The sequence below is a fragment of the Streptopelia decaocto genome (assembly GCF_964273445.1).
Source record: "Streptopelia decaocto genome assembly, chromosome: Z".
NCBI lineage: Eukaryota > Metazoa > Chordata > Aves > Columbiformes > Columbidae > Streptopelia > Streptopelia decaocto.
The window spans coordinates 16,852,311-16,877,275 of NC_138657.1; the positions used below are offsets into that span (position 1 = coordinate 16,852,311).

General features: G+C 40.1%; 1 protein-coding gene across 5 annotated transcripts in view; it reads right to left on the reverse strand.

Annotated features, from left to right (window-relative positions):
• PIP5K1B (phosphatidylinositol-4-phosphate 5-kinase type 1 beta) overlaps positions 1–24,965 on the reverse strand; it is a 121,225-nt gene that overhangs the window by 16,288 nt on the left and 79,972 nt on the right. For all 5 annotated transcript variants that reach the window (XM_082074248.1, XM_082074250.1, XM_082074249.1 and 2 more), the window contains 5 exons: positions 22,518–22,601; positions 22,369–22,417; positions 21,746–21,830; positions 17,500–17,655; positions 16,768–16,912 (listed from right to left, as the gene is read on the reverse strand). In XM_082074248.1, coding sequence (XP_081930374.1) covers positions 16,768–16,912; positions 17,500–17,655; positions 21,746–21,830; positions 22,369–22,417; positions 22,518–22,601 — 519 coding nt within the window. The remainder of the gene's footprint in view (positions 1–16,767; positions 16,913–17,499; positions 17,656–21,745; positions 21,831–22,368; positions 22,418–22,517; positions 22,602–24,965) is intronic.

The following is a 24,965-nucleotide window of genomic DNA, read 5'->3' on the forward strand; positions in this document are numbered from 1 at the left end:
CTTTCTTGGGCATTGTAGGTTTTTAGAGAATGCATATTCCTGACTACAGCCAGATTGTGAGCCCTCTCTATCGACTGACTCGTAAAAAGAACCAATTTGAGTGGGGCCCTGAACAATGACAAGCCTTTGAACAAATTAAGCGTGAGATAACTCATGCGGTGGCCCTTGGACCAGTTCGGACTGGACTAGATGTTAAAAATGTGCTCTACACCGCAGCTGGAGATAATGGACTTACCTGGAGCCTCTGGCAGAAAGCACCAGGAGAAACCCGAGGTCGACCGTTAGGTTTTTGGAGTCGAGGATACAAAGGATCTGAGGCCAACTATACTCCAACTGAAAAAGAGATACTAGCAGCATATGAAGGAGTTCGAGCTGCTTCAGAAGTGATCGGTACTGAAGCACAGCTCCTCCTGGCACCTCGACTGCCGGTGCTGAGCTGGATGTTCAAAGGGACGGTTCCCTCTCCACATCATGCAACCGAAGTTACGTGGAGTAAATGGATTGCATTGATCATGCAACGAGCTCGAATTGGAAATCCCAATCGCCCCGGGATCTTAGAAGTGATTACAGACTGGCCAGAAAGCAAAGACTTTGGGATGTCTCCAGATGATGAGGAAGTAAAACGTGCTGAAGAAGCACCACCGTATAATACTCTTTCAGAGACTGATAAGCAGTATGCACTGTTCACAGATGGATCCTGTCGTCTTGTAGGAAAACATCGAAGGTGGAAGGCTGCTGTGTGGAGTCCCACACGACAAGTTACAGAAGCCACTGAAGGACAAGGTGAATCTAGTCAGTTTGCAGAAGTGAAAGCCATCCAGCTGGCTTTGGACATTGCCGAACGAGAGAAGTGGCCAATACTTTATCTCTATACTGACTCATGGATGGTAGCAAATACCTTGTGGGGGTGGCTACAGCAATGGAAGAAAAGCAACTGGCAGCGCAGAGGTAAACCCATTTGGGCTGCCACACTGTGGCAAGACATTGCTGCTCGGCTAGAGAGCCTGCCTGTGAAAGTTCGTCATGTAGATGCACATGTGCCTAAAAGTCGAGCCACCGAGGAACATCTAAACAACCAGCAAGCTGATCAAGCTGCTAAGATTAAAGTAGCTGAGGTGGACTTGGACTGGCAACATAAAGGTGAACTTTTCCTAGCTCGGTGGGCCCATGATGCTTCAGGGCATCAGGGTAGAGATGCAACATATAAATGGGCTCGCGATCGAGGGGTGGATTTAACTATGGACACTATTTCACAGGTTATTCATGAATGTGAAACTTGCGCCGAAATCAAACAAGCAAAACGGTTAAAGCCTGTATGGTATGGGGGGCGATGGTTAAAGTATAAGTATGGAGAAGCTTGGCAGATTGATTATATTACACTTCCACAAACACGTCAAGGTAAGCGTTATGTACTTACAATGGCGGAAGCAACCACTGGATGGTTGGAAACATATGCCGTACCTCATGCTACAGCCCGAAATACTATCTTGGGCCTTGAAAAGCAAGTCCTTTGGCGACACAGTACGCCAGAAAGAATTGAATCAGACAACGGTACTCATTTCAAAAACAGTATTATAGACAATTGGGCCAAAGAACATGGTATTGAGTGGGTATATCACATTCCATATCATGCACCAGCCTCTGGGAAAATTGAAAGGTACAATGGTTTGCTAAAAACTACACTAAAGGCACTTGGTGGTGGAACCTTTAAAAACTGGGATTCACATTTAGCCAAAGCCACTTGGTTGGTCAACACCAGGGGATCAACCAATCGAGCCGGGCCTGCCCAATCAGAAATTCTACAGACTGTAGAAGGAGATAAAGTCCCTGTAGTACACATGAAAAATATGTTAGGAAAGGCAGTCTGGGTTACTCCTGCCTCAGGCAAAGGCAAGCCCATTCGTGGGATTGTTTTTGCCCAGGGACCTGGCAGCACCTGGTGGGTGATGCTTAAGGACGGAGAAGTTCGGTGTGTACCTCAAGGGGATTTGAGTTTAGGTGAAAATATTCAATACTGAACTGCAGGATGTGAATTGCCATACTAACAGTATTTAATAAGTGTTTTTCAGATCAAAACAGTGATGATGAAACCAGAGCTAGCTTCTTCGAGTGGCGCCTGACAACTTCTTCGAAGTTGATGTCTTTAACCCACAAACAGTGGTCATGAGATGCACTCGCACCATTTTTCCTGCCCTGGGAAACTGTCGTGACAAAATGAACTTAATGAACTTTTCAAAGGATGGTCCACTGATTAATTACTCCTGTGTATATATATAGTAGTAGTGATTAATTAGATTGTGTTGATAGATTGTATTGATAAGGTTTAAGTATTCAGTGAATGGCATATTATAAGGGGTGGAATGTCCTGGTTTTGTTAAAAACAAGTTTCTCTTTCAGTGAATTTTGCCTGTCAGCTAAAGCCTTCATATTAACTGCATTTTCCTGGAGAACCAGACCCATGTTTTGGTAAACATAGCAATGGAATGCAAACTTATTGATAAGCATGGATGGACATCTCGCAAGAGGGGCGACGAGAAACAAGTGACCAAGAAACTGACCAACTGTGTATAACATTCCATTCACGTGAATACTTCATATAAAAGTGGGAGATCACGAGGATCTCGTCCCTTTTCCCTTTTTCCTTATGGCCGACCTTAGGAGAGGATCTTGCCAGTCGTCCCTGAGAACTGAGGCCTAGTGAGAGACTGAATCCAGCTCCGGTTGGCTGCAGAGTCCAATCCAGGACTTCGGGTGCCGGCTCGGCAGTTGCTGAGACTTTCAAGATTGGTTTTGTATATTTTGTATTATTTTCTCTATTCTTATTAGTAGCATTAGTAAAACATCTTTAATTTTTCCAACTCTCTTCCCTCTGTCCTTCTTTCCCTCCCAATCCCTGTGCTGAGTGGAAGGGGGGAGAGGGAGGGGCAAAGAGGGGGAAGTGGGGGGAGAGGAGGTTAACAATACATCTGCCAGGGTTTTATTGTCACCCCGCAATCTTAACCCTCGACATGTAGTTAGGCACAGCAGAATTGGGCGTTCTCATGCAGATACAGGATCGCTTGCAGCCAACAGTTCAGAAGGGAAAGTGGGAAAAGAACAGGAATGTACCATACTTAGTTCAGTTCTACAAGGAAGTGGTATTTACAGAGCAAGTGCACTCTATTATTTCATTCATGGACACAATGTTTTGTTCTCTGCTATCCAGAAAGAATATGAAACTGCAAATACATCCACACAGGAATCTTGTTTTGTTTTTTAAACACACTTGAATCCACAAAGCTGAAACTCTCTAAGGTGTTTTAATGGAGTTCGGTGGCCATTTTCACCTGTCCTCACTAGCTGCCAGAAACTAACAGACTCCAGGCTGCCTTGAAACCTCAACTGTCAGTTTTGCAGAAACTTATTTTTAAAGTTCTTATCTAATTGCCCACAAGGCGAAAAGCAAACAATTCTGCATTTTAACTGAGTATGAAAATATGGTTACAGCCATCAGTCCAGTAGTGACTCATTTCCCTTCTCCCTTTGCAGTACTTTGTAGTTTAAACATGTTTCAGATGGGTTATAATTTCAGAAAGGGCAAAGCTAGCATGCAAAGTAGAAAAAAAATTAAAATGCTCAACAAAATAGTGAATCATCAGTCACCCTCATGTCACATAAGTATTAAGCACATAGCATTACATTTGCTACATTACAGTGTTCCTTTTATCATGTAGAGTACTAAGCATCTTTTCAATAGCAAGACTATTTCTTTTGTCCCAAGGGTCACCCAGCTCCTACTGACTTAGTAGCTTTTTTCTCACACCTGTTGTATTCTACGGAACAACATTTCAGGCACATCAGTTTCCGCCAATGCTTCATTTTACTGAGGAGCAGACAGGAAGGGAAAAAAGGGTTGTTGCCAAACACAGAATTATAGAATGTCCTGAGTTGGAAGGGACCCACAAGAGTCATCGGGTCCAACCCCTGTCCCTGCATAGTGACAACCCCACAGTTCACACCATGTGTCTGAGGGTGTTGACCAGTCTCTTCTTGAACACTGTCAGGCTTGGGGCCGTGACACCTCCCTGGGGACCCTGTTCCAGTGCTCCAGCACCCTCTGGGGGAAGAACCTTTTCCTCATGTCCAACTTTAACCTCCCCTGGCACATCTTCTGCCATTCCCTTGGGTCCTGTTACCAGTCACCAGAGACATCAGCACCTGCTGCTCCTCCTGGCCTTGTAAGGAAGCTGTATGTTGATCATCTCCTACAAAATAAGCTCTGGCATGAAAGATACTACATCTTTGCAAAAGGACAAGGGTGTAGGGGAGAGAGACACTTTTGTCTGCAGAGTTTTGATCCCCACTGTCACACAGCTCAGTCCTCTGGATGTGCAAAGGCCCATATATGAAAGCCATGTGACACGAGAGGAATGTGCAGTAAGCAGCTACTACTGCTATAAAAATATGCAAATCCTGTGGTCAACCCTTCTTCCTGGAAGATACTGCTCTGCATTACTAACTCTAAAGCAAGTCAGGCAGGCTGTGGTGTTTCCCTGGCTTTCATTCCTGCATCAGGTTATGTTTAAAAGAAAAAAAGGAAAAAAAACAAAAATAAGATATACTTATTCCTTTCATATACATATCAGGCCACATCACTATCACATTTATGGCTATTATTTTTAACCTCTTTCACTTCCAGAAAACCTCTGGAACCTGTACTCAAGATGAGGTAAGGATTCTGCAGTTCATACTAGTGACGTTTATTTTATGTCCTTTGCGTATCAGAAGACTAAGACCTCCTTCTGTTTCAGTATAATTCACACACTTTTCTTCCCCTCTTCTCTACTTTTGCATTAGAAGGCACTGCGCTTCTTATGCTCTTAGCCTGTTAAATCATAATCTGTTGCTTCATAGCCTGCTGTGGATAGCAAACAATAGCAATGTGAGTTCAGCACTCAATCTTGGGATTGTTAGTTAAACTACTGGTTTTGCCTATAACACAGTATAAAGGCAATGCCATCTCCTCTTCAGAATGTGTCTCTTTTTTTTTTTCCTACCTGTTATATAAATACACTATGCAGTCAAGGAGCATATGAGGGTCAAAACAAAACCAGCACATTAAGAGAAATCAAAGAAAGGCTGCTATAAATGTCACAAAACTAACACACAAAAAGGGGAAAAGAGGGGAAGAACAAAGTACTAAGATACAGTAATCTTACATACAGAAAACCAGCAATGACTGAAGTTCCTTGAACAAAATCAGGCATGAGAGAAGATAATGAAACAACACAGATGTCAGTCCACCTTTTTTCTCATGATCAAAGACCCACAATTTACCTGCTGATAGCAATCTCCTTGCTGCTGTGACTTTTACACCGAATAGTTAGAAACTCTGCAAGCAATTCAGACTCATCTCCTGCATGAAGAATTGTTTATTAAAAGGAAAAGTGCAGGAAAACTCTTGCAAAACAGAGCTTTCTTTCATATACCTTAAGTTCAGTAACTGGAGGTTTTTCTCTGTTTAAAAGAACATGACCGGTCCACTTTGGGAAGATAATCCCTAAAGTGTATAAAGGAGAGAGTAGACATTTCAAGGCTCTGCCATGCTAATTTGCAGCTGGAGCCCACGCTGGTGTCAGTATAAAAGCAACCACTTCTGCCAGGAGCTGAACTCCGCTGCAAATGCAGCACAGTGCTTACGTGTAATGATGCAGTAAAACCACCTTAGTTACGGCTGCTTGGTTAGAAATCATTTTCATGGCAGGATAAGACAATAATTTTGCTTGTTTTACTTGCCTTGAAATGACACATGCACCCCAACTGGCTAAGTGACTAGGAACTTCATGAAGATATGCATAAGAACAAGATTTCCTATTTTCCTATGAAAAGGGGGAAAAGCAAGCAGCTTTTCTCTTTTTTCTAAGGTCTTATCCTTAGTGTTAATGTGGATCCTATTTTAAAAAGCACTAAATAGTTTGTCCTTATGCTGAAGGAAGGAGAAAAGCCTTACTTTGACTTTCTAAATCAGCACACTTCACTACTTTTAATCAAAAACCAGGTTCAATTTCTCTTCTTCCTTAGTAGAAAATGAAATAAACCCTTCATTTTCCAAAGCCCTTCTAAAATGTTCTCTGGGACATGACGTGCAAAAAAGCCCTAATTCAAATTAGCTTGGAAAGTTAAAGATAGTTATGGATTGCTACTTGCAAATCTGAAGAATAGGGTATAGGGTACAAGGTCTTCAGGAGGAACAATTAAATTGGACTGAATTTTTGCAGATTTGTAGAGAAGCATAAATTTTACACATTTTAATTTAGGGACGATATATATCAGATCCTAGTAAGTTTCTAAGGAATAAAGGGAAAAAATACACTTTTTCAAGAAACTAGCATAACCAGTCAGGATTATCTGAAGTAATAATATAATACTAATAACAATAATAATTAAAACAAACAAGACAAAATCAAAAGACTAGTGTCCTTCAAACCTTTCCAAATTTTAAATACTTTTTCTGTCCTTCATATTTTATTTACACTAAACTGAAATGACAGTTTTAGAGATAAAAGACTTCTGTTTTCTTCATGGAAAAACAAGTATGCCTCATGATAATGTGTCTACTTGCAAGGCAGCCTGCAGGACAGGTAAAACCATTCAGTCTCCTTTCCAAGTCACTGCACGGTCTTTAAAGAATGACAGAAACAGCGTCAGGTAGTAACAACTGATGAAAGCAGAAGCTTGAGCTGTTATTTTGGTTTTAGTTTTTTGTTTTGTTTTCTCCTGCAGTGTGAAGAACAGCTCTTGTAGGAATATAATTATAAGCCTCCTTCAGATAGTGCCAAAATACAACAGCCATGAGTTAGAACAAGCCACTGTTTCTCCCCTGCTGTGAAGAGTTGAAATAAAAATAGGATTTGATGTCTATCTTTGGGTGTTCAATATGCTTTCCTGTAGCATCTCCCACAGTATATTTATCCCCTAGATAGTAGCACGTTTGTAATGTCTAATGTGTTTGAAAACTTAAATGAACTTTTAAAAAATTATCAGCTCATTACATCATTAGTTTTTCTATTTAAAATATTTGTGTGTAAAAGTCAGAGAAATGTCTTGCAGGCTAAATGAACAGTAAAACTGTTGTTCCAAGGTACAACTCAATACCACTGTTGCAGAAAATCTGCCTGCATACATATAAATGTGAACAGGGACAACAGACATCTATGTACCCGTTGAACTAAATGCCTTAATTAGTCCCATGTTTACAATGCAGAAATATTATATCACCTCTGAAACCTAACCTCTGATTTCATTTAAAAAAATTACATGTGTCTGAAAAAAAAAAAAGTAGGTCAAACACAGTAAAACTACCTTTTAATATTCCACAAACGCTGTTGACAAACATCAAAACCACAGACCTGAGAAAACAATACATATGACTGATCTTCTAAATGCTGCTTCAAGTGAAGGAGTCTGACAGTGAGTCAGTGCTACTACACTCACGCTAGTGGCAAAACACGACATATGAATCAGTAAACATCACAGTAAGCACATCAGTTTCGCTATGGTTAAACCTACACACCTTTGCAGGTGACAATTAAAATCAGGAGACCTTTCATTTATGTACCTGTCATATATGTGTAGCTGAAAAGAGATGTAAGAAATCAGAATTTAGGAACTCAGTCTAGATCACAACATACTGAGTAATAACAGGCAAATGCACTGAGAAGTACGCATCGATGTGTATCAGCCCATCAAAAGTGTAGCTTTTCTTTCTACTTTTCAACAACCAAATTGCTTCCAAGAAACATTGGCTAAATAATTTATAAAACTTTTTCTGCAAAGGAAAACACTTATCACCTTTTTAGGACTTTATTTAAACAAATTAGATCGAAAAGTGCTGCAAACAGGGCATCAGCAGTTGAGTGGGATTAGATCCAATTAATGTAGTAAGCACAGACAGAGGCATACCCACTTCTGTTCATATACAGATCTTCACGAGAAAGCTCACAGTAACATAAGGGGCTGCTTTTATAATGTACCAAAAAGAAGACAGACAAACCAACACACTGTTCAGACTGCCACATCAAGTTATATCACTCTGTTCATCCAGTGTAAAGGGGTAAAGGATCCCATCAAATTAGTACATACGAGAGCGATAACTCACTCTTTAAAGTGATGTTGATGAAGCTTACGATAATTCTGCAGACCGGTTTGTGATATAGTAGTATGTCTCGAGGGATGACAGTACAGAGAACCAAAGTATGAAGCAACATTGTGTACTTTATGATACTGCAGTGAGGGGCAAATTATGGTAAGGCCAACTGTGTTCAGATATATAGTGCTGTTTTTACATTTACAGCAGTGAGATTAAAACAAAAATCCATTAAAAAGCCATTATACATTTGCTGGTGAAGGACACATTATTACACTAATATTCCTTCCAGAGGGCTACCACTGTCTGTTCCCTAACTATCACTAATCCCAGTTACCTGATGGTAAGGTCAGGTAATGTCACAAGTACCAACAGAACCTCGCATCTACACTGGCCTGCTGCAAACAGAACATCGTTTTTTCAGGAGGCTTTCATTTTTCTGAATGGGTGGAGCCACGTTGTGAACCTTCTACAAAAGAAGGGTCCCTCAGTCCTGAAACTGAAATAAACCTTGGAACACAGCAAAGTCGTCTCATTCTGCCTACCCACACAGCACTAGAACTGTCAAAAGACTCAAAAGCAGGGCTGACATCTCTTGTTTTCACTAGAACTTTTATCAAAAACTTCCAGACAGTACCTCTGACTACATTAAACAGCTCAGGTGTAATCAGGGTACTATATTTAGTTACTGCTCTTTCTTCCATTAATTATTATGTTTGTTTAATATTCTGTTGAGTTACATTGCGGTGGTACCCTTTCTAGAGATGTTTTGAGACTGAACATTTGTAGCAGAAAATACAGTCATCTATTAAATCATTCAGGCTGTTTCCTGAAAAAAAAAAAAAGTACCTTTTATTAATACTTATTAATATGTACCTACAGGCTTGGAGCAGGAACAGGGGAAATTAAAGGGTCACTCAGGGCTAATTAAAAACACCACACCAGATCACTTGCTCAAAGCAGACTGAGGAACTTCTGTTCACAAGACTGGTCCTTTTCGGTCTTTGTTAGGTCCTTCTTCCACTGCCAAGGACACTGACCTTTGCCTTTTGGGACAGCAATGATCCACTCCAGGGACAGAACCCCTGCTTTACAAAATACTTGGCTACCTTGCAAACTTCCACTAAGGAAATACTCCTAATAGGTCTTCTAAAAAATTATCTTTGTCACTGCTTTCTTGCCACCCTTCACAGCTAAATTATTGAAATCTCCAACAAGCGTAAATATACTATGGTAAAATACAAAATCTCTAGTTTTGCCACAGATACTAATAATTTCTATTTAGAATCTCTAGAGCCTTTTTTCTATGCACAAGTCTCAGAATACAGTTGGGCACGCAGTCTACATCTGAGAGTCAGCTCTCCTTGCTTTGCTGCAGTTAATGACTATTTTGAATTCTTACTTGCTATATAGTATTTAATATTGAATCTAAATGCCTACACAAAGAAAATACTTAATATATTAAGAGTAGTTTCAGATGCTTAAATAATACATCAGTAAAGCAGCACTATAACCACACAGACAACTTAAAAGAAGATTTGTAATAAAGCAGCATTAATTTTTCCCAGACTCATACATTACTGAAGGTTCTCTAATATCCCAATGACTAAAAGGTTAAGTGTAAATGCCTCAGAAAACTTTAAATGGAGGAAAAAACTATATTTCTTTTTCAGGAAATCTAGATGCCTCACTGATCCCTTGGTACTGATGCTAACCAGTCGGTACTTGATATTAAGGCCTGATAATCTTTCACCATTTACACTTACTTAATTACTCTGTATTTCTCTGTCTATGAAAGTAACTCATATTAACAAACAACCCCCCAAACAAACAAGCAAAAAACCTAGTAGGAAAAGCAAATTTCAGATAAATCTTCCTTAAGACTATAAACTGTACAAGACAGAGACAATCTACTAGATATATGTGTGAGGCTTAAAACATGGAAATTTAGACATGCCTTAGTAAATTAATGAAACTGGTGCATCATACAGATTTGCTTTACACATTTGAAGCTAGAGACTGAAATTTTATATTTTGATATGTGCCCATAACAAGCATTTACATGCCAAGAAAGATTCTCACTTCTATTTCCACAAACACTTCATAAACTACAATAAACCCAAATACTAACTTCTGACACCACCAGAGAGGGGGGAATTCTGTTCACTTGGATGGCCTTATTTTCTTCTAAGGCCAGCATGCATCATTAAGAAAAAAGCATATATCATTAAGAAAATATAAAAATGTAAGATTAAATAAGATGTATATATGCCTTTTGTCCAACAATGCTTTTTGATACTTCTTCAGGGCTGCAGGTAGCAGTGTTATGCTCTTTAAACCAGTATTCTTCAATCTGCTTTTCTGCTAAGTTTCTTGCTGTGTTAACCTTGTCACAGTATCGTTGTTTCAACAGGGCATAATTGTTAATCAAATAAACAATTTGTTTATTTGATTAAGTACCCCTGAACACTTTTAGACATTATGCATTAGTATTTAGATACATTACTAACTACTACAGCTCTAACCCTATAATAGGAAGAAAAGAATGACAGTACACCTTAAAGCATACACAGCTCTTCAGATATAACATGCAGCTTCTACCAGCACATGCATGAGATTTACAAATTACAGCCTTATTCCAGTTAAATAACCAAGCTGAAACTGACATGTACGTGGAACTTCTGCAAAAAAGTGGCAGCAAAAAGAATCTTGTAATTAATCTCTTAACAGCAACACATGTGCTGTCAGCAGTTAGTGACTAAAAGTTCAGACTTCTGCAACAGCATCATCAGAACTGTGTTGACGGCCAATTTTAATGCAGATTTCTGGTTAGGCAAAGACAAACTGGGGGAGAGCACAAGAGAGAAAAAATTATACATACACCTGTATACACCGAGTACCAGGAAGCACACTTCAGTGGAACAGAGGTTTTGTACAATTTCAACAGTGCGCTGAGTTCTCATCCTTAATGTTTAGATTGAAAAATAAAGAAAAACCAAGCAAAACGCTCCCACTTTTAAAATTACTTTCTTCTGTTCAGTAATGGTCAGTCACAATGAGAATGTTCAACTGTGCTGTTGCCCTCCTATCGCTTAAAACACCGTAGTTTATATCAGTTCTTAATTAAAAAAAAAAAAGGCAGCAAAAGTAATTCAATCACAGGAGAACTGCAAAGGCCTTTTTGTTCTTTAAGCTACAATTACATGCTTCAATCATAGTCAAATTTTCTTTCTTTCCCATGGGGTTTCTCCCAGTGTCTCAGTGCATCTGTTCCCAGCATTAGAACATTCAAGTATTTTTCCTCCACCTAGCTGCTTATTTTCATGAAGACTGCATTAATTTAACCCTCTTTGAATCAAAACAAATTCATCTAAGCTTCAGAGGCTAAGGGTGGTGGGTGGACAGACAGAATATTAAAACTTAACACACAAAAGTTTGTTTACATAGAAAAACAGACTGGCAAAAGGTGTGGTTAAATATTCCTTAAAATAGGAAAACTAATACCTCCGAATCTCTGACACTGGAAAAAAAAACAGCAGAAGAACTTGGTTTTATTTTCTAAGCTGTCTTTTAAAAAGTTGTTTAATAGAATGTCAAGTTATGGGACATTTCAGTTTGAAGTTTGGACATTTCTGGAAGTTTTGACTGTGCAAGAGGAAAAAAAAAAAAAACGTACAACTACAGCCCCTCAAAGTCTTCTAAAATTTCAAGTGGTCTGCACCAAAAAAGAGAAATGCAAAAGTGAGGCAAACAAACAATTGAAAAACATAGAGACAAGCAGAAAGAAGATGAAAAAGAAGGCTGAAGTCCATACTACACGCACATCTTACAGAAAGGAGGTACAAGAATACATAAAGGGAAACAATAATTAGTTTTCATATGTATTATTTTGGTAGGCTCAACCTTATACAACCCACAGTGTCTTGGCATTGCTCTGAAGACAGAGACATGAAATAGCCCTTTATGTGTCACGGGATTTTGTTTGGGTTTGTGACTGGAAGCCATGAGACCTTCTGAAAGATATATCAGAAAGAGATTTTCTGTTGTATCCTGGAACTCCTATTTAAAACACTTCCAGAAGTGCCTGTGAAGGCACCTGGTGTAGTGGAAGGGGCCCTGCCCATGGTAGGGGTTTGGAACTAGATGACCTTTAAGGTCCCTTCCAAACCAAACCATTCTATGACTCTATGAGTCAGCTCTTTGCAATTGTAAAAGCAATGTCAACTGAGACAACAGTCATACTGCTCAAGACATTCAGAATTGTCATCTTTATCAGTACTTATTCATCAGCTCTAGAGCCCTCAGTCCAGGAAGACATGGATCTGTTGGAGAGGGTTCAGAGGAGCCACAGAAATGATCAGGGGGCTGGAACAGCTCTGCTGTGAGGACAGGCTGAGAGAGTCGGGGCTGTTCAGCCTGGAGAAGGCTCCAGGGAGACCTTATTTCGGCCTCTCAGTACTTAAAAGGAACCTATATGAAAGATGGGGACAGAATTTTTAGCAGGGCCTGTTGTTATAGGAGAAGGTTTTAGACTAAAGGAGAGGAGATTCAGGCTGGACGTGAGGAAGAAATTTTTGACAATGAGGGTGGTGAAACATTGGCCCAGGTTTCCCAGAGAGGTGGTAGATGCCCCATCCCTGGAGACATTCCAGGCCAGGCTGGACAGGGCTCTGAGCAACCTGATGTAGTTGAAGATGTCCCTGCTCACTGCAGGGGTTTGGACTAGATGACCTTTGAGGTCCCTTCCAACCCAAACTACTCTGTGATTCTATCATTATTAAGAAAACTTAACCAGCAGGTGGAAAAAGTATGTTATCACTCTGCTATAAAAATAATCCCGCTACAATATGTAGGTATTATATTTCTTAAGATCAACAAATAAATCCTTTCAAAGAAGTTTATTTGGACTCAAAATTGAACATATATTCCAGTGGAAAACAGACCTTTTAGATACCAAAATGCCTCTGCACCAAATATAAACCTATTTGAGGAGAAGTGGAAAATATCTGAAAATTTTAATAGAAGCAATAAACTGTCAATTCTGTTCTCTTACTAAATGAATACTTGCCATTGCTTACGACACAACCATTTGACTGAGAAAGAGCTTCACAGAACAGAAACCAGCTGTCTTCTGACAAACAAGAAAGCCAACAAGTGCTGAATAACATGTCATGTTTGTCCCTTTTTTCCTTTTTACTTCCCTTTTTTAGATAAAGTGCCTTCTGTGCTGAAAAATAAAGCCATTTTCCCCTCCCCACTATTCCTTCATTCACTACTTTTACCCGTTCCTCTTCACACTGCCTGGCTAACACCTCAAGTTTCCTCTAACTCTTCAAAGACTGAGTAATAACTTGAGAAAAAATAATCATCTAGCAGTCTTGAAAAACACTCCTAATTAACTGTGTGTTTATTACTGCTCTCTCTTTTTTGCTCTAATGACAAGTCCCTAAATGCTGCTTTGCATTATCTACAATTAATTATGCTACTTCTGATCTGTAACAAGCCGGGTCTACACAAACCCTCCTCACATGACACAGCCCCAGCTCAGCAAGTCACCCCTGTCTGCTTAACCACGCTGGCAGCAGTTGCTTGTTTCCTACCACGAATGCTGAGCACCCTCAAGAAAAGATGGTGCTGATCTCTTTTTTTCCCTACAAAATGCCGTTTCCTTCTCCTTAGAGAATTATTACATTCATGGCTGATAGAAAGCAAGGGCAATTCTGAAAAAATTAAGATACAAATATGATGTGTGCTTCAAGATATCCAAAAGTATTGCTGCTCTCTTTTTAATGAAGCAAATAACAGCATCTGTCTGCTCACTGGTTTGGGCACATGCTGCTCATTAGCATCAACAGGAGTCAAGGAGCTATACAGATACCATATTATTACTATGCACACAGGATTGCCTCCATTTATTACCATACACCAGAGATTTCTGACTGGTTACAAGAAAATTTGTGTACTCTCTACTTTGTGTCAGGACACTTTGAAGGAAAACAGCTGACAAAGAAGATGCCAAACTGTAATTCTATTAAATAACTTGAAGCAGAATGTCACAGTCAATTACATACTTAAAGACTGAAAGCACGCTCACATTTGTAAACAAATAGTTCATTCAGGCTTTGTTTCAAAGACTGCTCCAGGCTTTCTGCTTATCAGAGACAAATGTCAAAGTGAAGAGTCCTGCATCACAACGTTTTGTAAAACTCAAAAGCAGAAGTCCAGGGAGAAAAATCTAAATCATCTACAACATCATTGTAGCATGGGGTTTTTTTTGTGTGTGTTTTTATTTCCCTGACAGCTTTTCTCATGGGAAGGCTGAAGCTCCTGCAATGTGCCACAAAAACATAAATAAAAATTCACTTATATATATTCTTTAGTGCCATGAAGAAGGACCTCCCTGCACTGGTGCAGAAAGCAGAGGTGGGTACAAAACTGCAAGTGCCCAGGACCATCTTGGGGAAATTAATACTGAATATGCTTAGAGGCTTTTTAAATCCTAAAAGAAAACCACAAGCCGTGACAGCAAAGCTCGTTCTCATGCACCATAAACACTGAGACTGTGACATGAACCGGTACTTGGTCAGCAGAAAAACTTGCCACTGATCCCTGGCTGTAAAGGGTACATCTGGACCAGCAAGGATGTTAGTCAGCCAGCCCCGTGGCAGATCTCCTGGCTATGGGGCAACATCTTCTGTTTTGACACAAGACGTGGAGAGAGCTACACACCTCTGAATGCTGGTACAAGGTCTGCTGTGTTAAAAAAGGTGTCCTGTGGCCCCGATGAATTGAAAATATGCAAACCTAGACTGTAGACACTAGTTACAACATGATTTTGTAAGATAAGGATGTGCAGGGTAATCACATAATGGACAACATACACAACAGTTTAGGTTATTTCATTGACTGAATCACAACTGGAGAGTAAGCAAGTCTAAACACCAAAGTGTAGATCTGCTAAAAACCTTATTTATTTTAGAATTATTTTAGAATATCTTTACAGGAGAATATCAAGTACTTACTCATAGCTTTTCTCTACAATTAATTTATGGACAGCAAAGAGTATTGAAATGTTTTATTTGCAGTAAATCTGATTTTTTATCCAAATAACTCTGCAGTCCTCTTTTGCTGAGCGACATTAATAAAAGCAGTTCTGTAGTTATATTTGATGCTTGAAGCAAATTGGAAAAAAAACAAACCAAACCAAAAAACGAACAGTACTCTATAACCTTATTTCTGGAAAAGCTAAAACTTGGTAAAATATCATGGAATATTGAAGTCCTACAGCTAATTTTGTCATAAACTGGGTAAGACTGACAGAAGTTGAATTCCAGGAGCTCTATGTGTATTCATTAGTAATTTTATTTCCTAAAGCTTGTGTAGATGCATTTTAGGACAACTTGTGATGTTTCTGTAATTAAAACTTCACCTTTGATACACCCCAAAATATACCTCACTCCAAACTTTTATAGCAAGACACCAGACCTATGGAAGATGCCACATCAGTGAGATTTATTTCAACTGAATGAAAATGGAAGTTGGAAATATGACTTTGATCAAGTAACTCTGCAAGTCAGTTCACTTCTTATGAAAATGCAGTTGGTCAAATTTTCATAGGAGGTAAAATCCTACTGCCTCAAAATTGCTTTTGAAATAACTTGATCTTTTTGGACAACATACAGTTTAAGGTAAAGAACCACATCTTAGCACATGAGTGAGCTTATTACATCTGTATAGACACCATGTAGTCCAGGATTCCAACTTACTCCAAACAAAATTCAAGACACTTGAGTTCACAGGAGTTACCCTTCTTGATAAAAACAGAGAAATGGCTGTTCTGGGGTAAGACACAAGGTGAAGAGATCTGCAAGCAGGCAAGAACACACAGCGCAGCACATCTCAGGTGTACAAGGTAGAGTACAAGCACACACAGACAATCTCCCAGCAAGACGCAATGGTGTAAGCACGATGTTGGACAGTCATGGCTGAAGTACATTCAAACACAATTCAAACCACATTCAAGCTGGCTCACAAGCATCTATGCAACTTTTCTTGAGATCTTCCTGTTTTTATCCTTACTGGGTTAAAATTAGACAGGCTCTAATCACACCCAAGCATGAAGTTTCATAGAAATTCACCTCAGAAAATGGTTATTTTGAAGGAACTTAGAGAAGACAATTCAGCACTGTACATTCAGAATAAACATAAAATGTGAAAGTAGGTCCCTATCCCTAGCACATCACAGTTTTCTGCACTTGTTTTAGGCTACAGCCAAGTTACAAGTATTTCCTACCCTGTTCTCAGTGCAGTTTGGTTTATGGCACAGACCAAAGCCTAAGCAAGTTTTTAATGCCCAGTTTAGTTTTGGAACATGACAAAAAATTCAAAGTATACTATAATTTTTTTCAGTGTTTATGCTTTCCATTTTTGACCCCAATCATAATACATATAGTATAACAGCAAACCAATATATAAATCCTACGGGCTTATGGCATCCCTTCTTTATTGGAGAGGCTCAAGACTGAACTACTAAGACACTTGCCCCTTCAGTTTTTTCTTTTGCAGAGCCCCCTTCCATTGCACACATCGTCAGACTTATAGCAAAACAGTGGGGAATCCTCTACCCCATATAGAGCCTTTACCTGCTAGAGTAGAGCATAGGTTGATCACGTTGGTAATGCTCATCTACATTCAAGGAAGAAGAAGAAATTGTGGTTGCCAAGGAAGCTGCTTCAAACAGAGACGGAGTGCTTGGTACCAGATCTGGCCAGTGGCGTGAACCTAGTACTGCATACACAAAAATAAATAACAATACTAACAAATTTAATTTCAAATTGAATCCAGGAATCTTTCTGCAAATGCATGGAGTCACACAGTGCTCTCAACAGCTTCCTGAAGCTTCTTAATATGTCTGAATTGATGAGAATGCAATATTCATGTTCCCATACCCACACTCTTTTGCATTACAGGGCGAATTTCGGCTGCTAGCCAGTACATTCAGCAGAATACAGAGCAACTCCAAGGCCAAACAGTAAACAGTGGTATGAATATCTGATTAACTATTCTCATTTCTGGAGCTGATCTCACACTACCAGGGCCCAGTTTTCAGATGGGATTAGGCAGCTGGTTCTCCTTTGAGCCTGGCTGCATGTGAGCTCTAAAAGGGGCAAAGCCTGTATCTCGTCAAAAAGACTCTGGGAACAATGAACTGAGCTTAAAAACACTTCATGTGACATGTCTGATTAAACATCTTGCTCCCGAAGGTCTGTTCTGCCCAATACGACTAACAATGAGAACAACCTGACTGATGTTTTGAAAGATCAGACAGATTGGAAGCTTTCTGGTTATAGGGCTGTTGATTTACAAGACATTACCTTCTTCATCAAGGCTGGCATAGCTTTGTCCTTCAGCAAGAATGCCATGCTTTTCATCTTTCCACTCGTGGCTAACTGCACACACTATTTCTTGTGATGCTGCCTTTAGGGCTGTGATGGAATTGCACCGTTTCTTTGAAGGTGAAGACTTTAAAGCTGCATTACCAAATGAGCATAGATGTTGAATGATGTCATCTTATCCCCCTGCACATCTTTAACAGCATATAGAAAAGCAAGCCATCTATAAAGCTAGTGTTTCTGAAAACAGACAAAAACCATACCCAGATACAAACCTAATAATGAAATATTACACCAAAACTAGAGCCAAAGGCATTGTTATTTGATCTATGTGTGAGGTACTTTTGTCTTTTTCTGGGGCTTCTTACTGCTCATAGGATGAAAAAACATCAAGTCAGATAACCAACCTTGACATCAGTAAGTTAAAAATCTCCTATGGAGTATTGACCAATGTGATCAGATACAGAATGATACAGAAAAAAAAAAAAAAACCAAAACAAAACAGAAGACAGGAAAACTGAAAAGACACTTGGAGTGTTGTGGGGGACTACAGTGGGTCTGTGGATTCCCTGACGGAAGGCATGGGAACAGAAATTAGCCTTGAAGATATGAAGGCCTACCCGTAAGAAAGGTGGGAGTAAAGGAGTATCTGGAGATATCAAGGTGTACCCGTGAGAAAGAAGGGAGTAGAAGAGTAACATTGATGATAGCAAAATTAGCCAATGAGATGTTACTGCTGTAACTTGTAACCAATAGTGAAGAAACACATGAATTGGTAAAACTGTATAAAAATGCACTTGTGGCAATAAATGGCATCTACTACTTTCATCCTGGAAGAACTTGGTCTATGTCATTTGTCCATCTCAACCACAACAGAGTATTCTGAAAGGTTATGATCATTTCCTTGAGCTGTGAACTAATGCTATATAATGATGCATGTGCTAGTGCAGAATTTCCACTTCAGTGACATGTGTCAAACATCTTTTTTGGGTAGAAGAAATACTTCCAAAATGCAGATGGCTTGTACACTGAGGTATGAACATGCCCCTTTGTAATTCTTACCGGGGCCTGCCTACTTAAAATGGCATTCTGGGTGAAACTCTAGGATCTGACCACTACCGCTACTACTGAACCATGACTCTCATTTGTAGTTCTTCTCCAGAAGGGTGCCAGCAAGTTCATTTAGTGGTTTTCACTTGCCAGCTGCTGACCTTCATGCATTGACTGCAAGGTTACTTCAGATACATTGCAATAGCTGATATTATGCTCTAATACAAAACTCAAATTAAATGCATCAAAGCCAGCTGGCTAAAGACTGAAGATGAGAATCAGATCCATAGAGCTCCAGGATACTGTTAAAAACTAACATATTAGACAGCTGCTGAGCTAGCCTCTGCCCAAGCCTGAATCTACTTATTATGTTTTTTATTGTTATTTATGGCGACTTGTTGTAGGCACTACGGGGAAAAGCACGCATTCAGAACAGGGCTAGGAGTTTACACTCAAATGTCTAACTTGAAGTTTCAGAACAATGTTCCTGAAGGCAGGAACACTCCCAGTTCTTTATTTTACAAAAGAATAACACATTTGAGCCATTAATCCGTATAGAAGTAGATTAATAGCCTTGTATGCAGAGCAGATCAAGAGTGGGATATTAAGACAGGGTAACAGCCTGGAAAAATGAGACAGACAAATTAAGATTAGAGAGAAAATGAGGCATCATGTCCTTAATTGTACATTGTAGTTTTCAAAAAAAGAACAGATTGTATCTTGTGCTGACATAAATCTAGCAGTCAGAATTAAAAAGAACTGGAAGATGCAAACGTTCAGGAAACATATATGGCTGCATGAGACATTTATTTTGTCCAACAGACAGAAGTATCAAGTTGTCTACTTCTTACTCTCTATAGTGCAGGGGAATTCCTTTGAGCATTGTCTCAGACAACAGAGTTCCCACCAGCTTTCTGGCCAATTTATTCTAGGTTTTTGTGGACAGGGCCAGAGTTTCCCAAGCTCACTCCAAATAATTTGAGATGGACAAGAAGCTGGGAGAGGACACAGTTGGGACAGCATGATGTAGCCCCACTTTCCTGGAGATGGCTGAACACCTGCCTGCTGATGGGTAGTGGATTAATTCCTTACTTTGCTTGCACACACAGCTTTTGTTTTACCTATTCAACTGTCTTTAATTCAACCTAAGAGTCTTCTCACTCTCACCCTTCTGATTCTCTGCCCTATCCCACCAGGTGGGCAGTGAGCAAGTGGCTGTGTGGGGCTCAGCTGCCCACTACAGTTAAACCACAACATACAGGAAGAACTCTGCTACAGAGGATCAATTTACCCTCCATCCTCAAGGCCTTAAGAGGACCTGCTGTTTCAGGGTCTGCTTTGATTTAAAGAAATCGATTGATTTTGAGAGAAGTGACAACCAATTGTTGCTGAAAGACTTCAGCCTTTGGACAACTCTCCATAGCAATATCCTTCTGTAGTGATGGTGGTCTTCTCTTGGTTTTTGTTCTTTCCACTGCGTATTGAGTTTGCGTGGCAAGGCTTTGGTAGCGGGGGAGCTACAGGGGTGAATTCTGTGAGATGCTGCTACAAGGTTCCTACATATACAACAGAGCCAATGCCAGCTGGCTCCAAGATGGACCTGCTGTTTACTAATGCTGAGCTAATCAGCAACAGTAATAGCACCTCTGTGATAATGTATTTAAGAAGATAAAAAAAAATGCTGCGCAACCACAGCTGGAAGAGATGTGTGAGAATATGTGAAACAGCCCTGCAGATACCAAGGTCTGAGAAGAAGGAAGGGAGGAGGAGCTTCAGGCATCAGAGCAAAGATTCCCCTATGTCTGTGGTGAAGACCATGGTGAGGCTGGCTATCACCCCCCTGCAGCCCATGGACATTAACTGTGGAACAACAATGCACCTGCAGCCCATGGAGGACCCCACACTGGAGGAGGTGGATGTACTCAAAGGAGTCTGTGACCCTGTGGGAAGCCTGCACTGGAGAAGGTTCCTGGTAGGAACTGTGGCCCCATGGAGACAAGAGCCCACGCTGGAGCAGGTTTGTGACCCCATGGGGGACCCATACTGGAGCAGTCTGTTCCTGAAGGACTGCACCCTGTGAAAGGGACCCACACTGGAGCAGTTCGTGAAGAACATCAGCCCGTGGGAAGAACTTAGATTGGAGAAGTTCACAGAGGACTGTCTCTCATGGGAGGGTCTCCACACTGGAGCAGGGGAAGTGTGAGAGGAGGAACGACCGGCAGAGACAGCGTGTGATGAATTGATCCCAAGCCCCATTCCCCATCCCCCTGCGCTGCTGGTGGGGAGAAGGTGGAGAAGATGGGAGTGGTGAAGTTGAGCCTGAGAAGAAGGGAGAGGCTGGGGGAAGGTGTTCCAATATTCAGTTTAATTTCTCATTATCCTACTCTGATTTGATTGGTAATAAATTAATTTCCCTGAGTCAAGTCTGTTTTGCCCATGATTGGTAATTGCCGAGTGATCTTCCTGTCCTGATCTTGACTCATGAGCCTTTTGTTATATTTTTTCTCTCCCCCTGCCCAGTTGAGGAGGGGAGTGACAGAGGGGCTTGATGGGCACCTGGCAGCCAGTGAAGGTCAACCCACCACATCCTGCAAGCACCTAGCAGTGATATATATCTTACCCTTGAGAATGAATTAAATGACTAAGGAAGGAGAAATGGAGGGGAAAACTAGAAATAGCTGATAGTCACAAAGACAAAAGTCTACTAATATCCAGCTTCTGGTTTTTGTTTGTTTGGTTTTGGTTTTTGTTTTTCCTTGAGAAAGCACAGAAGAAATACATATAAAAGGGAAGAATGCCTATCTTTTCAAACATACTAGAGCTGGTAGGTAAACCATCTTTACTTTTGTAAATTAAGTAAAGTTAATGGGGTAGTCCCATGAATAACAGATGCAGAACTGTACACATCATTAGATCATTAAATTTATATCAGTGCTAATATCAGGGAACCTGTTTTACCTTCAGATGTCCCTGATGTGACAAAAAAACCACAGCAAATAAATGACGGTAATTTTACTATTAGACTACAATTCCATTAGCTTGAGTGAAGAAACTCAACCCCTAGCAACGTAAGTGCTACATGATGTTGAAGAAGGGATTCTTTTATTGCCAAGACAGAAGTGTTGTAAAATAACAATTATAAAAATATCTAAAAGAGTAAAAGTGACAACTTTTTTACCTTGAACTTTCTTGAAAACTCTTGTACTCATGAACTTTAAAAATCTGTCTGCATAAAAACCTGGTCGGTGAACAGAAACAGTATCCTACAAGAGTGAAAAAGGTCTCAGTCACATTTTCCATAAGTAAATCAAAGTAAATTGTCAATAAAGAAGCTTGACAATTCAGGTGATCTGTATTTCAGGCATACTCAAAACAAGTGAACCCTAACAAGTTTTTCATTTTTAAAGGTTAATTCTTCAAGAACTTTTCTTTAAGTATTTCATTTATGAAATTATGAGTTATAAATTATGCAGCCAAGTTCTGCAAAATCCTCCTAGTATTTGAAATGCTTTTTTTCATATTATGTACATTTTTCATTTACAGATTCATCGCTGTCCTGCTAAGTGGACATTGTTTTGTGTAAGTTATAATGACAAGCTAATCATTTTAGTTGCTTTCTGAAAGACCAACAAATAAAATCAGAGCATGTATTGGGAAACTGACCTAAAAGATTTCAACAACAGTCCAAACCACGTGCTGATGGTAGACAAATATAATAGAGCTACCTCTTTCCTAGTCAACATAAGTCAAAGTTCCATTATTAAAGTATCAGCAGTTAAAAAAAAAATAAAATCTACTTACCCCATCATAAACAAGAGCTTTCCAAGAATGTTCCAGCTTCTTCATTAACCTAAGCATATAAAAACAAAATCAGAACTTCTTTACAAAATTTCCACTTTTTAAGTCATTCTAAAATAACTTATTCAATAAAAATTTGAAATTCAACGTACCTATAAGACTGGAGAATATCAATAATACCCATAAATAGAAGCAGCTTTTCTCCTTTATGGTTTTTAGCTGGAATACCTCCCATTCTGAGAGAAACAAAAAAAGTCAGATTATTTTTAAGACATCTCTAATCATCAGCAGGTGAACTGTACCCACTTGCAAATCAAAATAAATAAGCACGACTTCTAAGCTAGATACCACAGTGCCAAGGCAAATGTGAGTCACTTAGCATACAACAGCTTTTAAATGGCAAACCTAAAGTATCTGGGATCAAATGGTAAATATCCATTATAAACAAAGAGTATCTTAGGATAACTTTTCGATAGAATTGGAAATACTTAGATGATCCGAAAACTGGGGAAAAGAGTATACATTAGTTTATTACTAGGGAAAAAAATAATTTTGCCTAGCTAAAGGAAAATTTTGTCACTTAAGTGATCACACACAACAAAACTGTAGAGAGCCTGAACATTGCCCCAAGTCTGAAAAGGTTGTTTTGTGTATTTTTTCCACCAAAAATTAAGTACGTGCTTTTCCAAAATTTCTTTACAGACACATTAGTGACAGGAAACTAACAGCATCAATCTGAGAATCCTGACTGCCTGGGTTTCCACTTGGGTCAGAGTATTTACTCAGCCATGACCTTAAAGAACAAGATGCTCATTGTAAGACCCTCTCTTCCTAGTCCACCACCTAAAAAAAAAAAAGGATCTGTTGTTTTTAGAACCAGAAACTGAAATCCAATTTTCAGTTTCTTAGCTTCTGTTGACATTGATGGACCCACTACAAAACCAGAAGAAAACAGATTGAACATGCAACACAAGCAATACCTCCAATTTCTTTTAACAGTTTGAGAAACAATTAATACACACCTGAAACAGCTACAAAAGACATAGTTGAGAATATATTCCCCCTTCGGCCACTAAGCCACAGTAGTCTCTTCCCTTGACAAACCAGGGCCACCCTCTACTTAACCTTTTTTGGGGGGTAGTGGGTGGGAGAAGTTTTTTATTGTTCTAGACACAAATGAAACCACATAAGAACAAGTGGGTTTAAATTACTGTATACCCTGTTACCATAAACTTCAGCTCAACTGGTCAGACATTCAGAAATGCTAAGTGGTTTACAAAACTATATTCTGTCAGCTTTTCCTTGGAGATACAACTGTAAATTCAACCCAGTACAAGCAGCAGTTATTCCTGCTGGGTATCAGTTCTCATCCTCATGCTTATATGGCCTTATAATGAACCACAACAGAAGACTGATCCAAGGGTCTTTTTTGTGGGACCCAGGTTTATTTTCACCCACCTCAGTGAGGTTTGCCGCACCACCAGGTACATCAATACAAGAGAGGTGATGGTGCAAGGGGCCAAGGAAGCACTCGACTGTTGCAGCCAGCTTCAGCAGCAGCACTGCCTGGCCCAGCATCTGGGCACCAATGCACTGGCTCAAGTGATGGGAGCCCTGGGTAGGTTTCCATATATAATAAACACAGGGACTTTCCTGGATGACCTATATCACCTTTGGCTTTCAGTCAAAAACAAAAACCAAACCAAAACACAACATCCCCAAAACTGCCAGTACAACACCAATGCCACCATACATGAGCATTACAGAATCACAACATTAGGGACTGGAAGGGACCTCAAAAGATCATCTAGTCCAATCCCCCTGCCAGAGCAGGAACACCCAGATGAGGTTACACAGGAATGTGTCCAGGTGGGTTTTGAATGTCTCCAGAGAAGGAGACTCCACAACCTCTCTGGGCAGCCTGTTCCAGTGCTCTGTTACCCTCACTGAGAAGTTTCTTCTCACATTTAAGTGGAATCTCCTGTGTTCCAGTTTGTACCCATTGCCCCTTGTCCTACCATTGGTTGTCACCGAGAAGAGCCTGGATCCATCCTTGTGACACTCACCCTTTACATATTTATAAACATCAATGAGGTCACCCCTCAGTCTCCTCTTCTCCAAGCTAAAGAGACCCAGCTCTCTCAGTCTTTCCTCATATGGGAGATGCTCCACTCCATCATCTTCATGGCTCTGCGCTGGACTCTCTCCAGCAGTTCCCTGTCCTCCTTGAACTGAGCGGCCCAGAACTGGACACAATATTTCAGCTGCAGTCTCACCAGGGCGGAGTAGAGAGGAAGGAGAACCTCTCTCAGCCTACTAACCACCCTCCTTCTAACACACCTCAGGATGCCATTGGCCTTCTTGGCCACAAGGGCACAGTGCTGGCTCATGGTCATCCTGCTGTCCAAAAGGACCCCCAGGTCCCTTTCCCCTACACTACTCTCTAACAGGTCATTCCCCAACTTATACTGGAGCCTGGAGTTGTTCCTGGGCAGATGTAAGACTCTACACTTGCCCTTGGTAAATTCCATTAAATTTTTCCCCGCCCAACTCTCCAGCCTGTCCAGGTCACGCTGGATGGCAGCACAGCCTTCTGGCGT